The sequence below is a fragment of the Taudactylus pleione genome, unplaced genomic scaffold (genome assembly GCF_031769625.1).
Source record: "Taudactylus pleione unplaced genomic scaffold, aTauple2 ptg000041l, whole genome shotgun sequence".
In the NCBI taxonomy this organism is placed as follows: Eukaryota; Metazoa; Chordata; class Amphibia; order Anura; family Myobatrachidae; genus Taudactylus; species Taudactylus pleione.
The window spans coordinates 15,167,627-15,193,474 of record NW_028284443.1 but is presented as its reverse complement, the minus strand read 5'-3'; the positions used below and the strand labels follow the sequence as shown (position 1 = coordinate 15,193,474).

Sequence of the window (25,848 nt, the reverse complement as noted above, 5' to 3'; positions counted from 1 at the left end):
GTGCCCATACCCTGCCCCCCCCTATCCCAAGTGGGAGGAGGTGGCGTGTCAAACATTAGGGAACGTATTGAACTGGGGCATGGAGGGCTAGACATATTCCAACCCACTAAAGTTATTCCACTAATAAAATCCACAGTTTTGTGTGTACTCAATAAAAATACACCTTACATATATGGTGGTTTCTCTGCAATGGGGAACCTCTAAAAGAATTGGTCCTCCCTGGGCAGACACTCTTCAGTTGGTATCCACTATTCATGTAGGGGCTCACATGGTCAAGAAGATGCCTGGGATCACACGGTCTGGAAGATGCCTGTTTGTGTAGAAATATAAGCAATGTCATCATCTGACAACAAAGGTCCAACCAGACCCGTGCCTTCTGTCCTGTGTACCCTACAGCCTTCTACCCCCTGTGCAGTGGTGTAACTAGGGTATTTGGTGCCAAGGGCAAATTTGAAAAGGGAGCGCCCCCCCTCCTCCCACCCCCCCCGATGTGCGCGCGCGGCAAAAAATGGTCGTGGTCACTTAAAAATGGGGCGTGTCAACATGACACACCCCTTTATTTTCAAACTGAACATTCCTATCCATATGCACCTTAACCCCAGTAGTACCCCTTATACAGTACCCCCAGTATGCAGTTGTGGTCCCTCTTATGTAGGCCCATAGTAGTGCCCCTTATACAGTATCCCCAGTAGTGGTCCCCCTTATACAGCCCCCAATTAGTTCCCCTTAGTACCCCCAGTAGTGGCCCCCCGTATGCAGGCACCCTGTAGTGATCCCCCCTATCCAGTGCCCCCTGTAGTGGTCCTTCCTATTATTGCCCCCAGTAGTGGTCCCCCGAGTGCAGTGCCTCTAGTAATAGGCCCCTTTTATAATGCCCCCAGTGGTAGTTCCCCCCCAAGTAGTAGTCGCCAGTAGAGTAGCCCCCCCCAGTAGAGGTCCTCCCAATGGCACCCCCAGTAGTAGCCACACCTCCCCCAGTAGAGGTCCCCCCAGTAGTAGCCACCCCCTCCACCGTTGTGCAGATAGGTTAAAAAAAAAATATATATATATATATATATAAAAATATACTTACCTGAATTCCTGCTCCTGTCCGCGACGCCACTCCCGCCCGGGCTGGCGCGCTCAGCATTATGGGACAGACGTGATGTCAGTCCCATTACCCACTGCAGGAGCCGGATGGAAGTCTGGCTCTTGCAGTGGGTGCTGCAGCAGTCAATGAGAGTCTATCTGACTCTCATTGGCTGCTGTTTAACACACGCGTCGCCGCCAGCGCAGGTGGCGATGCGTGTGTTATGCACAGCCTGAGCCCGCTTCCTAGCGCTATTGGGCAAGCGCTCAGGGGGAGGGAACGGGCTCAGGTGTGAAGCACAGGACCGGCGCTGTAAGCCTAGCGCTGGTCCTGTGTAAATGTGTAGCGCTGACCGCACTTATTGCGGTCGGCGCTACACTGGCTAACTAGGGCGGGCGGGCACCCAGGGCACGCACCCCGCACGCCCTGCCCTAGTTACGCCACTGCCCCTGTGTCTCTTTAGCCTCCTGTCCCATCATTCCAGCCACCTACCCCTGTCACTCCAGCCTTCAGCCCCCTCTCAATCCAGCCTCCTGTCACACTAGCCCCCTTATATAACAGACCGCATTATATATCAGTGTTGCCAACTCCCCTCTCCCCCACTGAATGTAGCAGGTCCCTATCTCCTATAATACCCATTATTGTACCTCTCAGATAGTGACCACATTATCTGTTAGTGCTCCTCCCCCTCACTGAATATAGCAGGCCAGCCCCATCCTCTATTAACCCCTCAGCCACTGACATTATTAAATATAAGTGCCCTCCCCTCCTCCACCCTCACACAGGCACCTAAAATTATATTTGTTAAATATACAGTGCACTATGCACAACAAACACGCGCTGCGCACCTGTTATCTTTTCTTGGAGCTGGCATCCGGCTGGCTGTCAGCTTGACAGCTGCCAGTGCTGAACTGCTGAAGTAGACTGCAGCACCCATTCCACATTTTTAATGCCAGGAGCTTGTGCTCCACCAGAACCGCCCTCCCTACGCCCCTATCTATATAGACTAGTATATTGCATAAACACATCTCATTGCTACAAAGAAAACATTTTGCTGATATATTGTTGCTTCCAGGAGATTGCTATATTATACGAGCTAGAGCAATTATATTGTGGTTATATGAAATCAAAACCAATTGTGAATGTTTTTACTTTCATTTGTGTATGGTTTAATAAATGTGTTATTGCAATTTACTAGTCTATATAGATACCCCATTGATTAGGATACACCGGCGCAAGTATTTTATGTTTTATACAGTATAGTTATTTGGTGTTTTATATGTCTCACAGTAAGGGACCAATATTTTAATTGCACAGCTATCCAAAAATAAATTCCTAGTTTAAAAAAAAAAAAACACCCAGAATTTGATTATACAAATTTTCATGGTGCTGGTTACTCCTAAGAGAGAACCCTTGCCTGGGGTAGCTATTAGAGAGGCACCATGACTGGCCAAGCCCTGAGTTCTGACAGGACAGGTGAAGCTGGACAAAGCTGAAGTTGATGGCTAAGAGGAGGTAGTGTCATAAGAGAAGAAGCAGCAGTTAATATGTTAGAGAACACAGAATCATGAAGGACAAAGCTGAAATGGATAAATAGGGAAACAAAACAAGACTCTTGAAGTACATGTAGAGAAACAAAATTCCAATAGGCTGGTAAGAATGAGGGCCTTTTAAAGCCTGCATTCAGGAGAGGTCTATTAGTCCTAAATGACTTGAACTTTTTCAAAAGTTCTGACTGCCTTTCTCTCTTAGACTGTGAGCCCCAATGGGTAGGGCACTCTTCCTTCAGTCTCTCCTCCTAGTCCTGTCACCAGTGCGCATATGTTCCCCAGCCTCCATTTTTCCCACCGATGATTCTGACTTCTCAGTCCATCTACAACTGCGTGATCCATATTTAGTCTCTCTATCCTACCCACTACTACCACTAACACTTCAATGTGGTTTTGTTATTGTGTTTATTGTTATTCTATGTTTTCATGTAATATTTATGTCATTGTGTTCTTATCTTTGAGTGGCGCTGTGGAAACCTTATGTTTTGTTATTTATTAACAGTTACTTATATAGCGCCAGCATATACTGTTGTGCTTTACAATGAGAACAAATAGTAATAAAACAATACTGGGTAATAACAAACAGACATAGAGGTAAGAGGGCCCTGCTTACAAGCTTACGGTCTATAGGGAAATAGGCATTGATACAAAAGGATAGGTGCTACCTATTGCATATTGGTCCAGCCAGATTGCAGAGGTTCTTGTTGGCTGTATATCACACAGGAATGATGGCCAAGGGTCAGAATGATGTAAAAGCAAAGAAAGAGACATTATGGGGCATATTCAATTAAATTAAATTAAACCCCGCGGCTAATTATCGCGCTTGACGTAATTCAATTAGCGGGGATTGCAGGCGCGGGTGTCCCCGAGACCACGCGTGTGAGTCCCCGCTGTCGGCCTTTACCTCGCACCTCATGTAGGTGCGAGGTAAAATATGCATGTAGCCGTCCTAATCGGGCTCGCACTAGATGCTATAACACACTGTTTCCGCGTTGCTCGCGGAAACAGTGTGTTCCCGCGTACGACATAGGAGTTAACGGCGCGGGGAAAAAGCTATTTTATTGAATAGCTTAACCCCGCGCCGCGGGACTATCAAGCCCCAATTACTCGCGGGAGAGGTCCCGCGGGTAATTGGATATGCCCCTATGTAAAGTTATGTGTAGACTTTATAGAGTGTGGTAGCTAATGGATGTTATGTGGGTGATTCTGGAATTTGATAAGCTTGCCTGAAGAGGTGAGTTTTAAGGGAATGCTTTAAGGTTGGAGACTAGTGGGAAGACTCGTGCATGGGAGTGCTGTCCACAGAGTTGTTGCAGCCCGAAAAAAGTCCTGTAACCGTGAATGGGGGCAGGTAATGCACGTGGATGAGAGATGTAGAGCGGAGAGATCGGGTTGGTAGATATTTTGAGATAAACAAAGAGAGTGTGCTAATCATTTATTGGGAGGACGATGAACTATTGCAGTATCCCTGGCACTGAAGGGGTGCCATTGGCAGTTTGTGAAGTGACAGTTGGAGCTGGCAGAGAAAACAGTTATTCCAGGGGGCTCTGGAACTGCTACATACCTGAATAAAGGATGGCGTGCCATGCTGTTTGAGAGCTGGAAACCAGTGATTGATAGGAGGGCTGCTGAGGTGAACACTGCTAGATATTAGGGGGAGGAACTGGAGAGTGAATGCTGCCTATAACTCAGCTTTGTGGAGGAGAAACTTGAAAGTCAGCAAACCAGAGGGTCTGAGGCCCAGCCCCCAGGAGGAGTCTAGTCAGCGCTGCTGTGCCTGTGGAAGAGACGGAAGGAGACAGAGATAAGTCTAAAATGAGTCCTGCTGACAGGTCTCTTTATTACAGTAATACTATCTGTACATACTGCATGAGTACAGGACAGCAGTGCAGCAGTCCATAGACCTACATCGCATTGCAGCGGATAGGTGGTACGGTTTGTTGTACTGAGTGCATTAGGTTAAGGACTACATGGGAAGTAAAGTGCTACCACATTCTTTCAAGCCACCAATACCTCAGGGTATTATAATGAGAGCTATGTGACAATACAACAGATTTTTATATTGAGGAATTAGCTATACTAACATTCAGCACCTGCTCAGCATTATAATTCTGGCCTTCAGACACCATAGACTCCTGCCTATTGTATTTATATTCAGGCACAATTGCTAACATTGCACCAAGGATTATCAGGAATAACCCTACAGGCTGGTGCATATCACTACTAGAGCCCATTGGATGAGAAGAGACTAATTTTAGGAATTCCCTATAAACCCGCATTTTACTACTTAAATGCATACTACTCTACTAATACGTGCACCCTCAAGCATGGCCATTCATATTGACTAATAAGGGGAAATTAAGAACAGCATATGAGAGGGTAATCTCTTTAAAGTTTTAAAGAAAACAGGTTATTGGTTATTTGTATGTAATTTGTATAGAATGATATTATGACAATTTCATTCGTGCGGGAATGTTTTTCTGAATATGTTAGGTCTAATGCATTGCTCATTAACCAAACTCATCTTCAGCAGAACAGAGAGTTGCAATAAAATAAACTATGTAACCTATTCGTGTGTAATCCTGAGTATGAACATAGGGCCTGATTCAGACCCACTCGCGAGCGGCTGTCCGCTCGCAAGTGGGTCGATGTTATGCACTGAGCATGCGCACGACGGAGGGAGCTCCGTCGTGCGCATGCGCCAGACGCGACGAGCGAAGGAAAGTCCTTCGCTCGTTGTGTCCGATCAAAGGGGGCGTGCTGTCAATGTTGATTGACAGCACGCCCCCTTTGGTGGGCGTGCCGGGGGCGTGCCTCCCTGACGGGGGCGTTCCCACGGGAACGCCTCCCGTCAGAAGCCGGCCCACTGACATCACTAGTGATGTCAGTGGGAGTGATTTTGGCTCTGATAGAGCCAAAATCACTCCGGAGCTTGCGGTTGAAAACTTCAACCGCAGGCTCCGGCTCGCAATTTCGATGGTCGCGATGGTCTCGACCATCGCGGCCATCAAAAAGCACGCTCGTATAGCCTGTGGGTGGTGACCCACAGCTATACGAGCGTCCAGGAGGACGCTCCATGAAAATGGAGCCCGGCCCTCATTCAGAGCGTGCGCTCTGCTCAGAGCGTACGGCTCTGAATGAGGGCCATAGATGTTAAATTGAAGTGAATTATTGCTGCTGCATATTTGTAAGTGTCACTGGTGGGTTAAAATAATTGATATTAAGGTATAACTTGACACATGTGACATAACCAATACTTACCAGCGAGGGGTGTTCCCAAGTCCACTCCAGGTATAGCATAATGAGATACAAGACTTGGGTGGAGGCACTAAAGGGAAAGAAAGATTAGAAAGGTTTATAGTAGCAAGTAAGGGAAAGAGAATTCATGCTACACAGAGCTATACCAAGTGGAACCATATCTAGTGCCAACTCTAATATAAACAGAACCACAGTTCTAGGTTTTGCCTGGAATTATATATTAAATATTAGTATAATAATACTAATAGAGTTATATATAATGGTGGGTGTTACCCTTTGTTATTTATCTTTTGCACAAATGGGAACGTCTTTTACCCCCGCATTGCTTGTAAAGCAGTGCAGGAGTAAGCTGGCACTATCTAAATAAGTGTTTATAATGCCATCCTGGAAGACAAAGACTTAATTTTTTGCTTTCCAATCCACAGGTTAAATACTTATATACCAGTTTGCTGAATATAGCCATATATGCTGACAGGTTTAAAGAAAAAAGAAATCCAATCTTTTATATTAATATGTAAAAATATGCATGTAAGTTAATTAAATATTATACCTGAAATATATACTCAAGTCAACTGCTTTTTGCCATTTAGAGACGCTGACATTGCATATAAGGGTAATGCTTCTCTAGCTTGTATCACTTGGGGGCAATTCAAACTCTGAGCTTCTGTGCCTGGCTTCTAAGTTTCACATATAGCATAAACAGGCTGCACAATCTGTAGGTTGGTGGGTTCGTACACATGACTTATGAACTGATGTCACATCAAACATAACAGATTAAATACTCTGTCATTTGAAATTTATGTTTGATAAATTATGACTAATTTGGTCATTATTCTAATCATTTACTATTGAAATCTGCAACATGATGCAGATAGCCAACTATGTGACCAATTATATGTACAACTCATGTATCATACTGACATAGTAGTTAGGACTCAATCACAAAGATGTAGTAACCACATGTGCGGTCTTTTTTTCTGAAGTGTTAAAAAAAGAACACAGATGTAGGGCACATGGTGGTTATGGGGTTATAATAGTGTATGGTCCATTCAGATAGTTGAGACCTAGACTGTACTGTTTGACATTTGTAAACAGTACATGCCATCCTTTTTGACATTTGTTGAGGTTAGTTACATAATGTAGTACAGTATGCTGTATACAAGTATTTAACTGCTGTCAAATAAATACATTAACATGGGAGGACATCGTGAACTGGTTTAAAGATTGCAACCTATTTGAAACACAGCCAGTGCATAATGTGTGCTAAAAACCAGTAATATTGTATTTTTAAAGACAGAATACAAAACAAATGTACAAAATGTGTGCATGGTCTGTACCTATACAAAAACCTAATATAGTCAACATTTTCAACCCTTAAAAACCCACATCTGTAATTAACAAAGGATTATGATTCTCACATATTGTAATATGTTCTAGATTAACTACATCCCTACTTTGGGATGTAGTTATGTGACCGGGGGCCGACTGCTGAATGCCGGCAAAGGATTCATGATAGGCGTCAAAATGCCGACGCCTATCATGATCCCGATGCCGGAATCCATGAGGACACATGGCCGAACGAGGTAAGTACAGGCCGCGCGTCCTCTTAGCTGCGGGGGGGAGGGTTAGGTTTAGAGCAGTTAGCGGGTTTAGTGTTAGGTTTTGGGGGGTAGGTTAGTATGAGGCACCCCAAGAGGAGAGGGTTAGGGTTAGGCACCTCCCCGGTAGGGTTAGACTTAGGCACCCCAGAGGGAGGTTAGAGTTAGGCACTAGGTGGGGAGGTTAGGGTTAGGCAGGAGGACAGGGGAGGTTAGCATACTTACCTGCCTCTGTCTGGATCTTCATCCTGTCGGGCAGCCACTGTCTGGATTTGAACCGACGGCTAAACAGCCGCCGGCATTTCAATCCCATTCCCCTACTTTAGCCAGGGACTTTTCACAGAGGAAGCCAAAGGTACATTAATATGTCCCATACATAAATAAATAAAAAAATTAAAGATATAACAGACAGCCCTGGTGTACCCTTATTATCATGTGCTTTTGAAGCACCAAGTTAACACATATGAAAGATATTGCCCTATCATTTGCCTTTCAAACAGGATCTATCTTTGAATTATTAAAAAAAATGTCAGCTTATTGATAAATGACCCCCTAATTCAAATAACACTAGTCATACTGTGAATCTGAAGGAAAGCTGTGAAAATGAAAACCAAAGGGTGTTCAAAGAAAATTAAAGGTAAAGTTATAGACATGCACAAGATAGGAAAAGGCTATAAGATAATATCTAAATTTGCTGATATCCCAGTGAGCAGTTAGACCAATTGTGAGGATATGGAAGCTGCATTATATACTGAGGAGCATATTCATTAATATGCCTCTAATGCCCCCGATACTTTGGTATTTGACTTGAAGCATTGGATACAATATTACCAGAGCACTTCAATATCAGAGCCGTAACTAGACATTTCGGTGCCCTGTGCCAGAAAGAGCATTGGCGCCTCCTCCCTATATTTTAAACAGGGACAGTCCAAAAAATGGACGTGGTCTCATAGGGTATTTTAATTGGGGGTACAATAGTACCCCCCAATTAAAATTAAACCACACAGTAGCACAACTATATTACACATGCCACACAGTAATGCCCCTTACACATTATGCCACACAGTAATGTTCCTTTATGCACGTTATGCCACACAATAGTACCCCTTCCACATTATGCCACATAGTAGAACAGCAGAACAATGCCTGTAAAGTGCGGCTGTCCCACTGAAATCTTGACAGTTGGGAGGCATGACCAATGAGATTCTATGTATCATTTTCTAGAATAGAGAAATCATAGCTAAAATCTGATTGGTTGCCATGGGCAACACCACTTTTCATTTTTAGAGGCTATAGTAAATCTACCCCTTAGGTTTGAGAGAGGCGAGTCCAAATGTAAATCTAAATTGCAGTGTAAAATTAAATCTCTCCAGCATTTGTGGACATGCAAAGCAGCCAATATTTGCCCTGCATGCAAAAAGAATTAATGTATTTACACCCCTTTGCATTGCAACATGGTTTGTTCAAGTTGCAAACTTACTGTCTTCTTCTGTTCTCAACACTTGCTTTTTTGACACATATACTGCCCCACTTGGCATCAGGACACAGACAGACAGCCACACTTGCTGGCTGGACACAGATGGCAACACTGGCAATACTGCCCCACTTGCTGGAAGTACTGATAGCCAGTCCAGACCTGTTTTTTTAACACAAATAAAGAGAGGACTAGATACTGCCTAAATGTTTTTTTTTTTACATAAATATCTTTTTTTTTTAACAAACCAGATACTGCACGCTTGCTTTTTTGACATAAATACATTTTTTAAGAGCAGACAAGATACTGCACACTTACTTTTTGGATACTATTTTATCAAGAGCAGACCAAATATCGCACACTTGCTTTTTTAACACAAATTATTTTTATAACAAAGGAAAATTCGGAGCGCTACACCATGTGCAGTCAGTGTGTGCTTGAAACAGAAAATCGCTCTAATTGGTTAAATCCAATGGTGCATGTCAATTAATGCAACAGTACAATGGAGTATTTATGAACATATCAATGTTTACTGTATCAAAAATTAGGAAAAATATTCCAGCACTAGTGTCATGAAACCACAGAAAGACCTCACTGATGCAGTGACGATAGTGAGTATGTGCTATTGTGGCACAAACAAAATAACAATAAATCACAAATCATGAATGACATAACATAGGTCAGATGTACTGATGATGATCACCTGGGTCACAGGTGTAGAGGGATTGGGGATGAGGCAAAAAGGGAACCAAGCAGTAATAGTTGAATGTTAGTTCCAAAGTCTCAAAAAAGTATCAGCGGCGTCCCGCTGGTTGATGATTTACAGGTAGGTGCCCCGGGGGTGTCTTCCCGGAGAGGGAGTATGGCTACACACTCTGGTGCCTGGGGGCTTTGTCCTGGACGTAACTGTCGGCTTTCCGTGTATGTGGGCGTGGGCGTGCAGGCCGGGTGAGCCAGCCACCCACCCGCGTCACGGGACACGGAGGTAGCCTATACGTCTGACTGGAGGGGACACAGCAGCAAAAGCTCCGGTAAGCCTAAGCAGTCACCGCTGCGCCCCTCCAATAAACAGGACACTTACCTCCCTCAGTGGTTGCCAGGCGGCCGCTCCTTCTCCTTGCCGACTCTTACCTTCCTTCGGGTGTCGTCTGGGATGTACGCGGTCCGGGTAAAACCTTGTGGCTGCCTCGTCATATGCTGGAAAAGCAGGTCTCACTGGTGTGGGCAAACAGCTGGAGACACGTGCCTGACTTCGTGTGCGTGATGTCCTCCAACGCATTTCGGCTTCCGCCTTTGTCAAGGAGTTCTGATGAGTTGTTACTGCTGTCCATTTATAGCTTGATTAATAGACTGCAGGTGTGTTTCAAGTTCAAAGGTATAATTAAACAGTCGTCATGTCCTGGATGGTCACATGGTATCACTGATCTTAAACTGCATGTCTCCTGAATTATCAATGGGTATCCTCACTTAATCAAACTAAAATAATGAGGTGCATGTAAAAAATAATAAATGGATGAATCATTTGAATGACAATGAAAAAATAAAGATAATCATAATATTGATAATATTAAATTAAAATGAAATTATTACTGGTGAAAAATAAATGATGGGATGAATAAACAATTAAATAAATAAAATAAAATCATATAAAAATAAAGTGTACTGGTAATGATCATATAGATGATGTTCATGATTGGAAAAAACTGGGGGAAGAATAAATGAACAAATTAATGAACTGACAAGGCTATTAAACATAATGTCATCCACTAGATATTATAAGATATGTCGTGTTTGCGTTGTCCTAAGATAAAGTCACTAAATGTATCCTATAACCAAACTTGATAAAATGACATCACTGCTGATGCTAATTTCCCTAATGTAACATGTAACATCACTATATAATTTCCCTAATATGTACATACAAGGGTATGTCATGATGCTAAACAAAAAACTGGCACTTATAGGGGAAATAAAAGCTAGTCTATACCTGGAAACCTAGGGGTGGAGTCAAATTATATTGGGTACTTAGTAATATTATGTCAAAACATCCTATGATATGGATGTTGTTAATGTATCTATAGGGAAATGGTAAATGTGTTGAGGGTTCTGTCCTAATTCAATAGGCTTGCGGACACAGATGGCAACACTGGCAATACTGCCCCACTTGCTGGAAGTACTGATAGCCAGCCCAGACCTGTTTTTTTAACACAAATAAAGCGAGGACTAGATACTGCCTAAATGTTTTTTTTTTTACATAAATATCTTTTTTTTTTAACAAACCAGATACTGCACGCTTGCTTTTTTGACATAAATACATTTTTTAAGAGCAGACAAGATACTGCACACTTACTTTTTGGATACTATTTTATCAAGAGCAGACCAAATATCGCACACTTGCTTTTTTAACACAAATTATTTTTATAAAAACAAACCAAATACTGCACAATTGTTTTTTTGGCATAAATACATTTTGAAGAGCAGACCAGATACTGCACAATTGTTTTTTGGACACAAATACATTTTTTAATATGTAACATGGGCAATAAGTTGTGCTGTGCCAACATTACTATATGAAATACTGACTTTCAGCCGCATCACACTCACCATGCCAGGCAGCTGGGGAATGTCAGGCAGCATGCAAGGCAGCTGGGGAATGTCAGGCAGCATGCAAGGCAGCTGGGGAATTTGTTCTAGAGAAAGAAAGTATATTTGCACACTCCAATATATAACGAGTTACAGTCATATATAAGGCCCCGTAGGGAATTTGGCCAGACAGACCGTCTGAGAAATAAAGCGTGGGGAGAACAATATATATATATATATATATATATATATATATATATACACACATACATACACACACACATACGTGTGTGTGCGCCTGTCCCACCCCCCTTAACTCTCCCCTCACTAGACTAAGCTTCAGCGTCCAATGATTCTCCTACCTGCATCACTGTGTCTTCTCTTGCTGCTGAGCTCCGATCTCTAGACACTTCCTGGTCACGTGACACATCCCAGGTATCCATCTGGGCTCAAGGCACCCCCCCACACCCAGAGGCATGCCTCTATTAGCTCTCTTTCTGTGCACCTTACTGCTCTCGGTGTGGACCCGCCCCCAGCTCTGCAAGCAGTGTCTGACTATACAGAAATGAGGCTGAGCTGTTGCTGCCTCATCTTTTTTTCTACCTGCAGTCCTAGGGAGTTCTGAGGAGAGGAGCTGTGGTTCCTAAAGTCTGGAAAATGAGGCACACCTGTTTGTACATTGCTGAAATATATACATTTATATTTAGATATATGTCAAGACAAAAGTCCCGGTGAGGACTGAAACATCAATCCTGTCTGTTTGATGGATATATTGTAAATAAATGGCCTAATTCAGTACCGATCGCAAGTGCAACTATGGACACACATCGAGCAATTGTTTGCCATTGCGCATGCATATAAGCCGCACTGCATGTGCGCAGCAATCGCACTGTGATTACGGAAGCACAGAAAAACCCATTGCAGAGTGGGTGACAGGATGTCAGTCTGTAGGTGGTAACAGGGGAGTGGTCGGATAATCTAGGGTTAGTTTTTGTTGTTGGGAGACAATTGACCAATTAACCTACCAGTATATTTTTGGAGTGTGGAAGAAAACCGGTGTACCCAGAGGAAACCCACGCAAGCACAGGGAGAATATACAAACTCCACACAGTTAGGGCCGTGGTGGATTTTGAACCACAACCTCAGTGCTGTGAGGCAGTATTGCTAACCATTACATCGTCCATATATAACATTTTTCACTATGCTGCATCCCTGTTTTAAGTATTATATAAATGCAGTAGTTCCCAAACTCTGGCCTAAATGCACAGTAACAGTCCAGGTTTTTAGGATATCCATGGCTGAGCACAAATAGTTAAATCAAATGAATGCAGTCATCTGTGCTCAAGCATGGATAATGTTAAAACCTGGACTGCTAGGGTGACTTGAGGATAAAGCTTGAAAACCACTGATGTAATGCAAAGTTTTCTAAATAGAAGCAGTTCCATCCCTTGTATAAATAGACTTTTAATACTGTATGTGGTGTGTGTATGGTTTCTAATGCATGGGAATTAAAATCCGGTACAAATTATAGAGAATTGGTACACTGACATGTGCATGCCTTTGTATTGGCAGCATATGCACCTGGTTTGCTACTAATCACCATTATCAGTGTGTACTTTGCGTCTGCCCATTGCTAGGTGCAAAAGATCAGCTTCCTAACAGGCGTGTACACACTTCTCAGTTGGCTTGCATGGCTTGCCATTGAGTCAACACATCCTTACTGAACTTTGCCTATGTGAGAACACCCCATAGGGGCCGAAAGAAGGGTGGTGCAACCGGTGCTGTTGTGCAATGCCCTGGGGTAGCACGGCCATTGCTGACCCCAACCCCTGCTGATCCACAGCTCCACTGTGACTGTCATAGTCATGTATGCTGGACAAGCAGACAGACCTGGTTGTGGTGTGAGGGGAATGAGGCATCATTATGTCACAACATCAACATCTCATCCCCGACCAGAGAAGGGGGACAGCAGCTGCTCTGGCCAGAGGAGGGCAAAAATCCTAAAATATATGTAAATGAAGGGGTGGGCGGGGACACAAATCATAAATTATATACAAGTGAAGGGGCGGAGGAGTCAAAAAATCATTAAATGTATGTAAGTAAAGGTGAGGGTCATAAAATCATAATGTGTGTGTGAAGGGGGGAGGGGGACAAAATCATTAAATATATACACAAGGGAAGGGGCAGGAGACAAAAAAATTACTACATTTATCTAGGTCAAGGGATGGATGCGCAAAGTCATTAACTATATATAATTAATTTATAGGGAGCGGGGGAGCCAGATGCTCTCCTTCGCCCGATGCTCTGCTTCGCCCAGGGTGCTCCAGTCATATGTGTAGAGGATTAGGATACATTGCACTCTGCAGTCTCACATTTTCTGAGCATGTACAGAGCAAATTCATGCAAGATACAAAATCCAAACAGGCGATTATTCATATCTGCCGCAGTCCCTGTGAGTATTTTCCTTAAGCTGAATAGGGATCTGATCATGCCACAAATAGACATGGGAAAAGTACAGATGAGCTGTTCAGATTACATGTAATCCAAACACTCCCGAACTCCTGGTATCTGAGGCAATCCGAGCGTGGCTCGGTTTCCACTTCTAGGCAAAACATCCTCGCGAAGCGGATTCTCACAGGTTTTGGATTCTATATAAGGTGCCGCTGCCGTGACTCAGTACCATTTCACTGTCAGGCACGCTATTGTATGCTGCATTGTACTCTGCTGTATAGGGTGTGCTGTCTCCAGACTCACAAGTGGCTGTGCACTTTATAGTCAGTGTGTATAGGGGCACGCTGCTGCATCTAAAGTGGCTGTTCACAAGCAGCACTATATTGTGTACCGTCACTGTCAGTTGCAAAAAAAATAAGAAAGGTAAAATAAAGTAAAAAAAAAAATTGATTATTTTAACTTTGTGTGCGCTGTACCCCTGTGCATTATTATTCACATACATAATAAAATAAAACCCCTTTGTATTGCCGCAGTGAGAGTTGAGTTACAAAGTGAAAAATTAAGATATTCTTCCTTGTATGGTTTGCATTTATAAGCCCTCCCTGTGACTCCACGCCAGGGGCGTTTCTGGAGAGGAGGGGGCCCGTGTGCAGTCTTCGACACGGGCCCCCTCCTCTCCGCCCGGCAGTGCACGGCCAGCGCCAGAGTTATATACTCTGGGCACTAGAGTGTGCCCAGAGTCTATAGTGTATGCACAGGTCACCAGGAAAATGGCCACGGCAGCCATTTTCCCTGTACTGCACATGTGCAATCGATGGGAAAATGGCCGCCACAGCCCTTTTCCAGTCATTTTACAGTGCCAGATGCCCACGCCGGTGTGGGACTCCGGAGAGGTAAGTAATATTATGGGTGCAGGGTGTGCAGTGCGGGTCCTCCCTAGACCCAGGGGCCTGTGTTCCCTGCACCCATTATAGATACGCCCTGCTCCACGCAGTTTTGAACTGTGCTGCAAAGTTTTAAAAAAATACAGATCTACTGTTGTTTGCACTGTTTGGTGGGCTTTACCCTAGTATGCTTTGTTCACATGCATATATAAGACCTGGGACTCCACGCAGTTTTGAATCCGAGCCTGGCAGGAATACCCCAGCTGACGCTCGGATCCCATCAGATCCCCCTCTTCCCTCGGAAATTTTCTTCAGAGTCAAAATTTTTTATTACATTTACAAACTAATCAATGTTTCATTCCTTTCCCTGCCTCCAGCTACATATACACTCCGTCTCCCTCAGGCCTCTTGCTTAATGAAAACATTTGTTTCCTGATGTGCCATGTTGGAAGTTGAATTGCCACATGTTTGTGCCGCCCACTGCTGTCGCTTAGCTTAGTCCATCAGCTAGCTTGGTTCAACCTTTTGGCTTAAACTGGATGAAAACAATATTGTGAGCTGTGAGGTGGTCAACATTGACTGAAAATTACAGGATATTAATGTAATGGGGTAAATAATACTATAGGAACAACAAAAGGCTCAAATTATGTGATTTTAGCTTTTTGGACAGTTTTTGGAAACAAATATAAAAAAGAGTAACTGTGGTTTGGCAAAACAAATGCCAGCCAACACAGTAGAACCAAAACCAGCAAAAATGGTCAAGCGCACATCTCTAGGGAAAAGAATTTGGATGCATGCTCCACAGCTGAAGATACAGCCACAATTGAAAGTTTCCCAAGAAAATATAAACAGCACTAACCAACACACCAATTTTGCTTTCAGACTGAGCTGTCCAACATTTCAAAATACAGTGACTGAATATTTTCTGACCACTGTTTTTTATATTACAAAATACATATTGTTTCCTTAATATAGTACATTTACATTGATACAGTGTTGTTGTTTTTTCCACAAAGAGCAGATACTGGAAAGTATTCTTCATCACTTATATTTTAAAATGAGTGTGCAGCTGGACCTCAATAAAGAACTGTAATGTTGTTGTGATGGTGCTTGCCATGATTGATATATTCTTAAAGAAGTAAAATGCATCAGTCTCAAATACAAAAATTCTGAACCTCTTAAAATGCACCAGACAACCACCTGAGAATATTATATATATATATATATATATATATATATATATATATATATATATATAGCTATAGATATAGATAGATATATATGTAGCTTTCAGAGCTAGATGTACTTCAGGATGCTAGGATCCTATTGGTATTATATGTGGTCACTATAAGTGCTATCTGTGTTGTGTGGTTGTCAATAGGGAGCAATGTGTATTTTATATTAGAATGCTCTCTGTGTTGTATATCGGTCACAAAACTATGATGCTCTCTCTATTGTATTATTGTAACTAGGATGCAGTCTGTATTTTATGTATGGTATTTCAATCAGGAGAATGCTTTCTATACTGCATATACTGTAAGTCCCATGAATGTTATGGGTTTTGTATATTAATCACTAGGATGCTCTCTGTATTGTATGTCACAAGAATGCTCTAAGTTTTGGGTAGGCAAAGGCAATGTAATTTATGTTTTTATTTTTACACTGCTAGGCAAAATGTATTTTAACTCTTGTGATGGCTCAGCCTACAATTGAGTTGGTCCTGACTCCTGACTACATGAAGCCACTTTTCTAATTTTTACCAGATCCACTCTAAGGGCCTGATTCAGACCCACTCGCAAGCGGCTGTCCGCTCGCAAGTGGGTCGACGTTGTGCTCTGCGCATGCGCACGACAGCGGGAGCTCCGTCGTGCGCATGCGCCAGACGCGACGAACGAAGGACTTTCCTTCGCTCGTTGTGTCTTATCAAAGGGAGCGTGCTGTCGATGTTGATTGACAGCACGCCCCCTTTGGTGGGCGTGCTGGGGGCGTGCCTCCCTGACGGGGGCGTTCCCACGGGAACGCCTCCCGTCAGAAGCCAGCCCACTGACATCACTAGTGATGTCAGTGGGAGTGATTTTGGCTCTGATAGAGCCAAAATCACTCCGGGGCTTGCGGTTGAAAACCTCAACCGCAGGCTCCGGCTCGCAGTTTCGATGGTCGCGATGGTCAAGACCATCGCGGCCATCAAACTGCATGCTCGTATAGGCTGTGAGTGGTGACCCACAGCTATACGAGCATCCAGGAGGACGCTCCATTTTTATGGAGGGCGGCCCTCATTCAGAGCGTGCGCTCTGCTCAGAGCGTACGGCTCTGAATGAGGGCCTAAGTTCGCAATCCACCCCTGTTTTCATTATCAATAAATTATTTCTTCATTTATTTTTTTAGCAAATGTATTTACAATCTTGATTATGTTTTTTTCATAGGATTGTGGTTTCATTATTTATGTTGACGAGCCATGTGGGTTACAGAATATGTCTTCTGAACTGGCTGAGCTTTCACAAGCATGGCAAAGAAAATGTGAGACTGGAGATGCTAAAGGTATTTTTAACAGCATGCCACAAAATTATATTTTAGGTGCATATTCAACATGTATTTTCACAACTTACAAAATACATAGTCTAACAGTAAACTAATGTTATGGTTATGATTTATGTTGCTATGCAAGGGAGACGTCGTTGAATGCATTCATAAGGAAGCTAGAGCTGGGACACAAACATTTGTATGTATTTAAACTCAATATTACATTTTGCAAATGTGGTAAATTGTGTAAGTTTATTTAGACAAGACAGTACCTGCTCTGCATATGATGATTATTCCTCACATCTTGTATGTATGCAGGCATTGTACTTGCAAAAGAAAAGAAAGTTTGGCACTCTGCAACAAATAATATAGAATTAATTGTGTCCGCATATACATAATAGGAGATTGTGTGCACAATATAGCTCACATTCCAACATCAAGGCATCCCCTATAAATGAGTCTCTAAACTCTGTAACAAAAGTGTACTCAGTCAGGATGTCTCTCTGCAGCCTTTCCTGAGTCTCCCTTATAAAGTGATACATACTGCTGATACACAGTTGCAAACACTGCATTAAAAAATCCAAATGTAGGTAATGAACGAAAAAATGTGTCCTGTGTAAATAAGGGACTCCAAACATATTGAAAGCAAAGGCTTCCACAAAGGTATGTGACTAAATAAGCAAATAACATCCCAGCATGATGAGGGTCATTGACAAAAAGGCTAAACTGCCCTGGTTGCCTATACTTATGGCTAGAATGGCTGCAAGAGGAGACCTTGTGATTTATACGAAGGGGTGATTGTTGGAGGCATTTGGCAGAAGCCTTAAGCTGGTAATACATCAGCAATCACAACAAAATTATTCACTGATTCTGCATTTTTTCCCTTCTTTAACAATTCTCCAATGCAAAAATATGCCCATACATTAATGATATTTTACTCTGATTAGCAGATCTTTTTCATCCAAAGATCGGATCTGCAAATCATACATCATATCAAGGGGTCGTCATTGTACTAGTCACATGTAAAAGAAAAAATAAATAAATAAGGAAAATGTATCCATACACCCTTGTAGTTTAATGCAAATACTTACAAGAGTTTTCAAAAGTCAACAGAGAAGGAAATATTGTCAATAGTATACAGTATGCACAAAAGACGTGCAATAAGCCCCTCCCACATCATCAGTACTAGACAGAAATCTCTGGATTGTTCTGCAAAATGACTGATCATTACCATACACCGGCAATTACAGCCCCAATTGGTCTGTGAAATCCATAATGTTGGACAACCTGATTCACCGATGCCAATAATTTTTTGGTCAGAATAATTGATCTGTGAACCCTCTGCAAAATGCAGAATTGGCCCAATTGATTGCTAATGTATGAGCCCCATTAGTGACCAAGGCAGATCAAGTATTTAAGGTAATGTCAGCTTGGAATTAAAAGCAAAAAAAATCAGCAGCAGGGGATATCAGTGTGCATACTGTACTCTACAATCTGTGCATTAATCGACATGTAAGAAGTAGAAGGATAAGCAACTGCAGATATATATTGACTGCAAATTTAAAAATGTGGCACAAAAGGACAGTGTAATCAAGAAAAGTACATCACATAGGATATCTAATTCAGTGTTTTCCACCACCATTACCCAGGCAACAGTTGAGTGACTTCTTGTGTCGAAATGCAAGAACCTGTTAATAAACCATGATTTAAAACTATCCAATTTTCAGTAAAAATTAATTTACCTAACAAAACTGGAATTACACATTCTGGGCCTTATTCAGACCCGCTCATGAGCGCACAGAGCTTGCAAGAGGGTCGATGGTCCCCCACTGCACATGCGCACGCCGGAGACGGCTCCGTCATGCGCATGCGCGAGACCCGGCCAGCGACTGGCACTCCGTCGCTACGGGTCTCGCACCAAATCGGGGCAGCTGTCGATGGTGATTGACAGCTTGCCCCGTTTTGGAGGCGGGCAGGGGGGGTGACTGGGCAAACAGAGGCGTTCCTGCAGGAACGCCTGCCATTTGTGGGCGGCCCTACTAACATCACTCGTGATGTCAGTAGGTGGACTCCCTGCTCTATTAAAGCAGGAAGTCCACTGGGGCTTGCGGCCATGAGACCCTACCACAAGGGTCCCATCGCAAGCCCGATGGTTGCGATGGTCTTGACCATCGTGACCATCACCTGGACGCTCGCATAAGCTGTGGGTGGTCACCCACAGCTAAGCGAGCGGCCAGGAGGCAATCTTTTAAAATAAAAAGGGACGCCCTGATTCAGAGTGAGCGCTCTCAAAGAGCGTCCGGCTCTGAATCAGGCCCTCTGTCCACTAACAAATTATATGATAACAATTTATTCAGTCTTTTAATGTGTTTTATTTGGATTCTCTGGTCAGCCATTTAAACTCAGACACATGAAATACATACTCTGCATTAATGTAATAGAATCAGGTCAGATGTATGCTACATGCATACTTGCCATCGCATTAGTAAATCTTGTTCTTAAATGGTTATATTCAGCTACTTCATTGGCATGACGCACACACATAACACACGTATATCCTCTGATGCACCCACACCTGTTGCTTCCGGTTCCAATCCCAACTTCTGGGGAAATGGAAGAAGTAATAAGAATCTTGGTGAAGGTGGCAGCAGGACAGAAGGAGAATACCCATCTTCTCCGCAAGGAGATTGCTCAGTGGAGATGAGGCAGGTAGGCTCCAGCTACACCCATGTTGCAGAAATTAACTTATGATATTGATGAGGAAACATATCTGGAAGCCTTTTATGTGCCGCCTCCCAAGCCAAATGGTCACCTTAGAGTTTGGCTCAACATCTATTTTGGGGGAAGCTCAGCGTCCTTATATATAGACCTTAAAATAGTTGTAACTTGCGCCCTGAACTGCTGCTTAGTCTTTTCCTAGTCACACCAAAAACATTTATTAATATAACATGACAACATATTGTATATGGAATAGTCCACAAGCGCCGTCCACCAAGACTAAATTAGTTGGTATGATCCCCAACACTTCTTTACATGGTCCTTTTTCAGTTCTAATCAGCGGCCTTTTTCTTTCACCCTGACTTCAATATGGATAGAACTCACCATCAATTGTATAACGTTCCCTGAAATGTTTCTTTAACACCTTCACTCAATATACAAATCCGCCAGGATTTTCTCCTCCTTCCCAACTCCTCCTGATTAGTGGAAAGGTACTCACCAATTGACCACCTTGTTTCATTCCCCAAATGGTTTCTTTGAATATTCAGTCCCACAATCTCACACAGGCACCAGTATTCTTCTTATAAGTGGTACATTTTAATAAAAATGGATATCAAGAAAACAATCCACATATATTATAAAAACATATATATGTAGTCACCCACTATCCAGCCAAGGAGCGTATCCTCACGTATCCAGGAAGTGAGAGTACCACTCCTGTCGGTATGTAAATAGAAACAAAACGGCTAAAGTAGGCAACCTTACATGGATAACATTAAAAAAAAATATCTCTGGTAACTATCAGCAGCTGAAAAACGCTATCTCAGTGACATTTGGAGTCACCAGTTTGTACGATGCCCAATGGTATCATAGCTGGAGACTGTTTAAAGATGTGCTGGTTTGTGCACAGCTTGCTGAACTTTGTACGACCCTTAAAAGTGGTTGCAGCCAGAAAGGACCACTGCAGTCAGAATGATCGAAATTCTGGCCATTGATCAACCCAACCTCTGGGTTTCTCTTGCAGCACACAAACACATAGGTGAACCATATGGGTGTTATTGATTTGTTTTTTTCTGTGATTGGTTTGTAGTGCTTGAGTGGAGGATAAAACACTGTTCTGTTTTGGTAGATGGGGTGACCAATGCCAGCTAGTTGGCTGATGTTTATGGCAGCCGAATTGTGTCTAGCTAGAGTGAGGATCGCCTAGTGTCATCCTGACAAAAAGTTCGATGTGTGTGCTTGTGACATGAGGGAAAAAAAAGACAATTTCTACAACAAGAAGTTGTTGGTGTGCCATATAAATAAATATATATATATATATATATATATATACATACACACACACACAGTATAGAGAGAGAGAGAGAGAGAGAGAAAGAGTCAAAATGATAGCAGTTTCAGCCCCTTCTCCCTTCTGCTTTGTCGTTACATTTGTTTGTTATACCCTATAATTCTTGTTTAAAAGGCCTACTGATAAATTAATACATTATTAATAATAATAATAATATAACTAACTACTGAGATTAAGGTTAATGTGTGGACGTTTTGAAGGTTAAAGGGACTTCCAGTGTAGCCCCGAAGTGTATCAGGTACCTATCAATGAGTTAAGGGGTTCCCTGCACCTACCTATGCCAGACCTAGGTTGCCAATGATAGCCTCTTCTTACACAGAGTCATTGCCATGTAATTCAGTTCTTAGGCACCTGATCACTTGTGTGTAAATGTTGTGTTTCCCAATAGGATATAGAATGTCCATATTATGATGGGCAGAATATCCAGTGAAGAAACTGGGGAACTGTCAGGGACTGTTTGAAAGAAAACTACCAATTCCTCACTACCTATAGCAGTCTAGATATTAAATAATCCTGGTTCTTGCTCACAGCCTAATGAGGAGAAGAAAAGTATCCAGCTACTCTGCAGAACAGCGAATGAGAAAAAAAGTATCGCTAAGTATATAGTAAGAAATATAATACAAAGAAATATAGTACACCGTATGGTGAGGTAATCACATATATAAAAATAATGTGTACCATGTCATTCAAGATTTCCTGGTTTCCATCATTCTCCAGAGATATATATAACTGATCACAGGTCAAATTTTCTCCATAAAATCAGAACCACAATATATTTATATAAGCTTACCATTAATAACAGATGACATTGTGCTCACCATACTCTGGTGATGATAATTTGTGGTATAAATAAATCTCCCCAGGCATGATCCTTGAGTGTTGAATGACCTGTCTTGCAATTCCAAGTTTCCTAAGTTTATTTATTTATTATGCTTAAAAAAATAGCATCTAATTTTTTCAAAAGTATAATATATAAATATTTTTGATACTTAATATAAACAAAAAACAAATGCATTATTGAATATATAATTACTGTATTACATCATCCCAGCATGATATATTTAACAATAAATATTTAAATCAATATGCAGTGCTTAAAAAGAACCGTGTGTTTTATGTAGGTCAATGGGTTGTCCCATGTTTGAGCTGCTCAGACAACAGAACCTGTGACTGGAGGGCAATATCATGGCAACCTTATCATTGTCACCATCCAGTGTTACCGAACCATGAGCTACAGCAGTGTCTGAGAGACAGAAAGGTATTAATGTGCTCTGTATTTAATATTTCATGCCAGTCTTTTCATGCTAACAAAAGTCACATATTCTTATTGTATGAAATACAACAGTGTGCATTTCCTGATACCTACTTTCTGGTCTTTGCAAACTACAAGTTCACCAACTGTACTGTAGGTTTGTGGGGTTTTGAAGAAATCCTGAAGACGTGCGCTGTGCAGAAGTGTAAATACCACATGAACATCATACAACTTTAGATCCATTCCTTTCACTAAACTTTTTTATTTGTATTGCTTTTTAAGTTACGTGTCTGGAAAAAAAAAGTTGTAAAACAGAACTAGTTGTGAAAAATACTAGTGAGAACTTCACTCGCTCCGGGGCTCACTACAAAACGGGACGGCTGTCGATGTTGATCAACAGCTCGCATAGTTTTGTAGGCAGGGAGGGGGGTGGCTGGACAAACGGAGGCGTTCCTGAAGGAATGCTTGCCATTTGTGGGCAGCCCTACTGACATCATTCGTGAAGTCAGCAGTGAACTTCCTGCTCTATTAGAGCAGGAAGTTCACTTGGGCTTGCGGGAACAGAGACCCTACCACAAGGGTCTTGTCGCAAGCCCGATGGTCGTGATAATCACGATCATCGCCAGGCAGCTCGCAAAAGCTGTGGGTGGTCACCCAGAGCAATGCGAGTGGCCAGGAGGCAGATTTTTTTTTTTTTTTTTAAATCCGCCCTGATTCAGAATCAGACCCATAGTATCCAAAAGTAGTTCTTTTACTGTGAATATTGAATACACTTTGTACTAATTGGTTAATAAGCTACATGTGCTTATGTTTATCAAAGAAACTTAAAACTAAGATTGGAACGAAAAAAGACCATATTATGTATTCATCCAATCAAAGTAATGAGCAAATCAGATAACAATTTTTAATATATAACAATGCGCCAGTAATAACATTCCGCTCCATTAGCCCGACTTCCGTACAGGTCTATTAGTTTTTCTTTGATTTGTACATAATTGGCCTGAGAGAGCAGGAGCTCTGCACATTTGGAATAATCGTGATTTCAGACAATGGGTCTGATACTGAGTTGGATGTATTTGTGATGTCATTTAAACAAAAACCAAAAACTGCATGTAAAAATAGCGTGTTTATGCCAGTGTTCTGACATGTTCACATAACAAAATGTTTGCAGTGTTCACCAGTAGTGTTTGCATTCTGTTTAGCCCAGGTATAGGTCTGATAGACTTACATCCATATTTGTAACCATTTGTTTTGTTAGCAAAATACACATTTTTTAGTAGGTTTCAATCAAATTTTTTTAAAAAAAAAGCTCTGTAATACAACAGCTACAACTGTCCCTCTCGTGTGAAAACATGCTAAAGCACGTACATAATAGCTCATATATGCATTGCAACAAAGAAAGCAGCTATCTGCTCCCGAGATGAACACAAACAGCCAATCAGAAGAATTAAGGGCCTGATTCAGAGGTGCACGCTGTTTATGCGCAGCTGTGATTTCTCGTAGATTCAAGTGCAAATTATGCAAATGTCATCTTGAGCATTCCTCAGTGTGACGGACTGAGCTAACCTTGCCATGCCCACTTTGCATATTTGAGGAATGCTCAACTGCACTGGTGGATCCGATCACTCCACATTAACGCACTATCGGCCGCAACATTGACTCCCTGAGCAGCCCCTGTCTGGCGTATAGCCTCCCTTGTAATTTTAAAGTCCCAATAAACCACTTTGGTCGTGTATTAAACTTGCTTCCCAAGTTTAATACATGACCAAAGTGGTTTATTGGGATCATTCAGCGCAGTGAAACTGGACTTTAACTTTTAGTTTTTCTTTGTGAAGCCCTAACCAGGCTTCTTTCACTTGCTGCAGGTGGTACCTTTTTATTAGTAATCAATAATAGAGCCGGGAGGTATAGCGGTAATTTCCGCTTTACTGTGTATGGTCCCTTGTAATTTTCTCAAAATATGGCCATTGTGGCTGCCGTGCTGCGAAAGAGAACCAAGCCTCAAGCCGAAACATGCCCATGACACCTCCTCATTTTCCCATCACTTTAGGACACTTCCCAGTCTCCACCATGAAACACCCATGGATCGCAGATGCTGTCTAAAGTCATTACAATGTCATACGTTAATTGCATACGCCATTGCACACATTCATTCGCAGTGAGGGTTTTCTAGCCTTTAAGCACATTGTGCATGTAGCAAATAATCGCTCAACTGTGCAAAAATCGGTACTGTATGCACCTCTGAATCAGGCCCTAAGTTAGTGGCTGTGACCATCATCATCATCAGTGTGTATTTGCACACTGATACATTTATTAAAGTTGAATATGTATCTCTGTGTGTTTAAATGTGTTCAACAATTACAGACTAGCCCTCTGGGATACAGGGGAAATCTCCATTGTACTCCTCCCACTGTAAGTTCCAGTGGCAGATTATTTATAATTTAACTGGATGGTACAGCTGCCCCAGGCCCACAAGTCAGAGAATAAAGCTGTGACCAATGTGTGTCTAATACATGTCTCAGAGTCATTTATGGTTAGCGAAATGTAATGGGGTGCCAGTTGGTCGGCTTATGGGTCTGAACTTATGTGCACTGCTGAATGCAGATTCCAGATTATTTGTATTCTGCGTGTGCATTGATGCACGCAGGCCCCTGTATGCCTCTGCCTGATTTGCAGGCAGAGCCGTTTACGGGAAGTGTGTGGGGGACAGCCTGCATTCCCAGAAATGGTGCATGTCACCCAGGGAATGGCAAGGCCAGGATGTGCATCCATGGGTGCCGATTCCTGGCCTCGCATGCTGACCAGCCTGCGTACGCTGAGGCTTAACCAGTTGGCTGGCGCCATCCAACATTGCGACCGATGATCGAGATAGTGATCCCAGGCTGTGACCTCACTCGCAGCACTGGGATCGCAGATGCAGCACCTACTGCTGCATTCGCATTTTAGCAAAGCTGCTTGTGTGCGGTTTTACAATTCTGTCCACTGATAAATCATCTCCTATATATCTTATCTACAGTAAAGCAGAATAGATGACATATATATTATGTACCTGCTTTCTATTAGCCAAGTGAAAGGAGCTTGTGGTGGCTCCAGCAGGGGAGGGGCGATGCAGAGGCCCACCTGTAACAATTCTTCTCTCT

At 42.5% G+C, this 25,848-nt stretch overlaps 1 protein-coding gene across 5 annotated transcripts in view; it reads left to right on the top strand.

The window, feature by feature from the left end:
* CPED1 (cadherin like and PC-esterase domain containing 1) overlaps window positions 1-25,848 on the top strand; it is a 433,838-nt gene that overhangs the window by 335,264 nt on the left and 72,726 nt on the right. For all 5 annotated transcript variants that reach the window (XM_088457671.1, XM_088457670.1, XM_088457669.1 and 2 more), the window contains 2 exons: window positions 17,291-17,405; window positions 22,578-22,714. In XM_088457671.1, coding sequence (XP_088313797.1) covers window positions 17,291-17,405; window positions 22,578-22,714 — 252 coding nt within the window. The remainder of the gene's footprint in view (window positions 1-17,290; window positions 17,406-22,577; window positions 22,715-25,848) is intronic.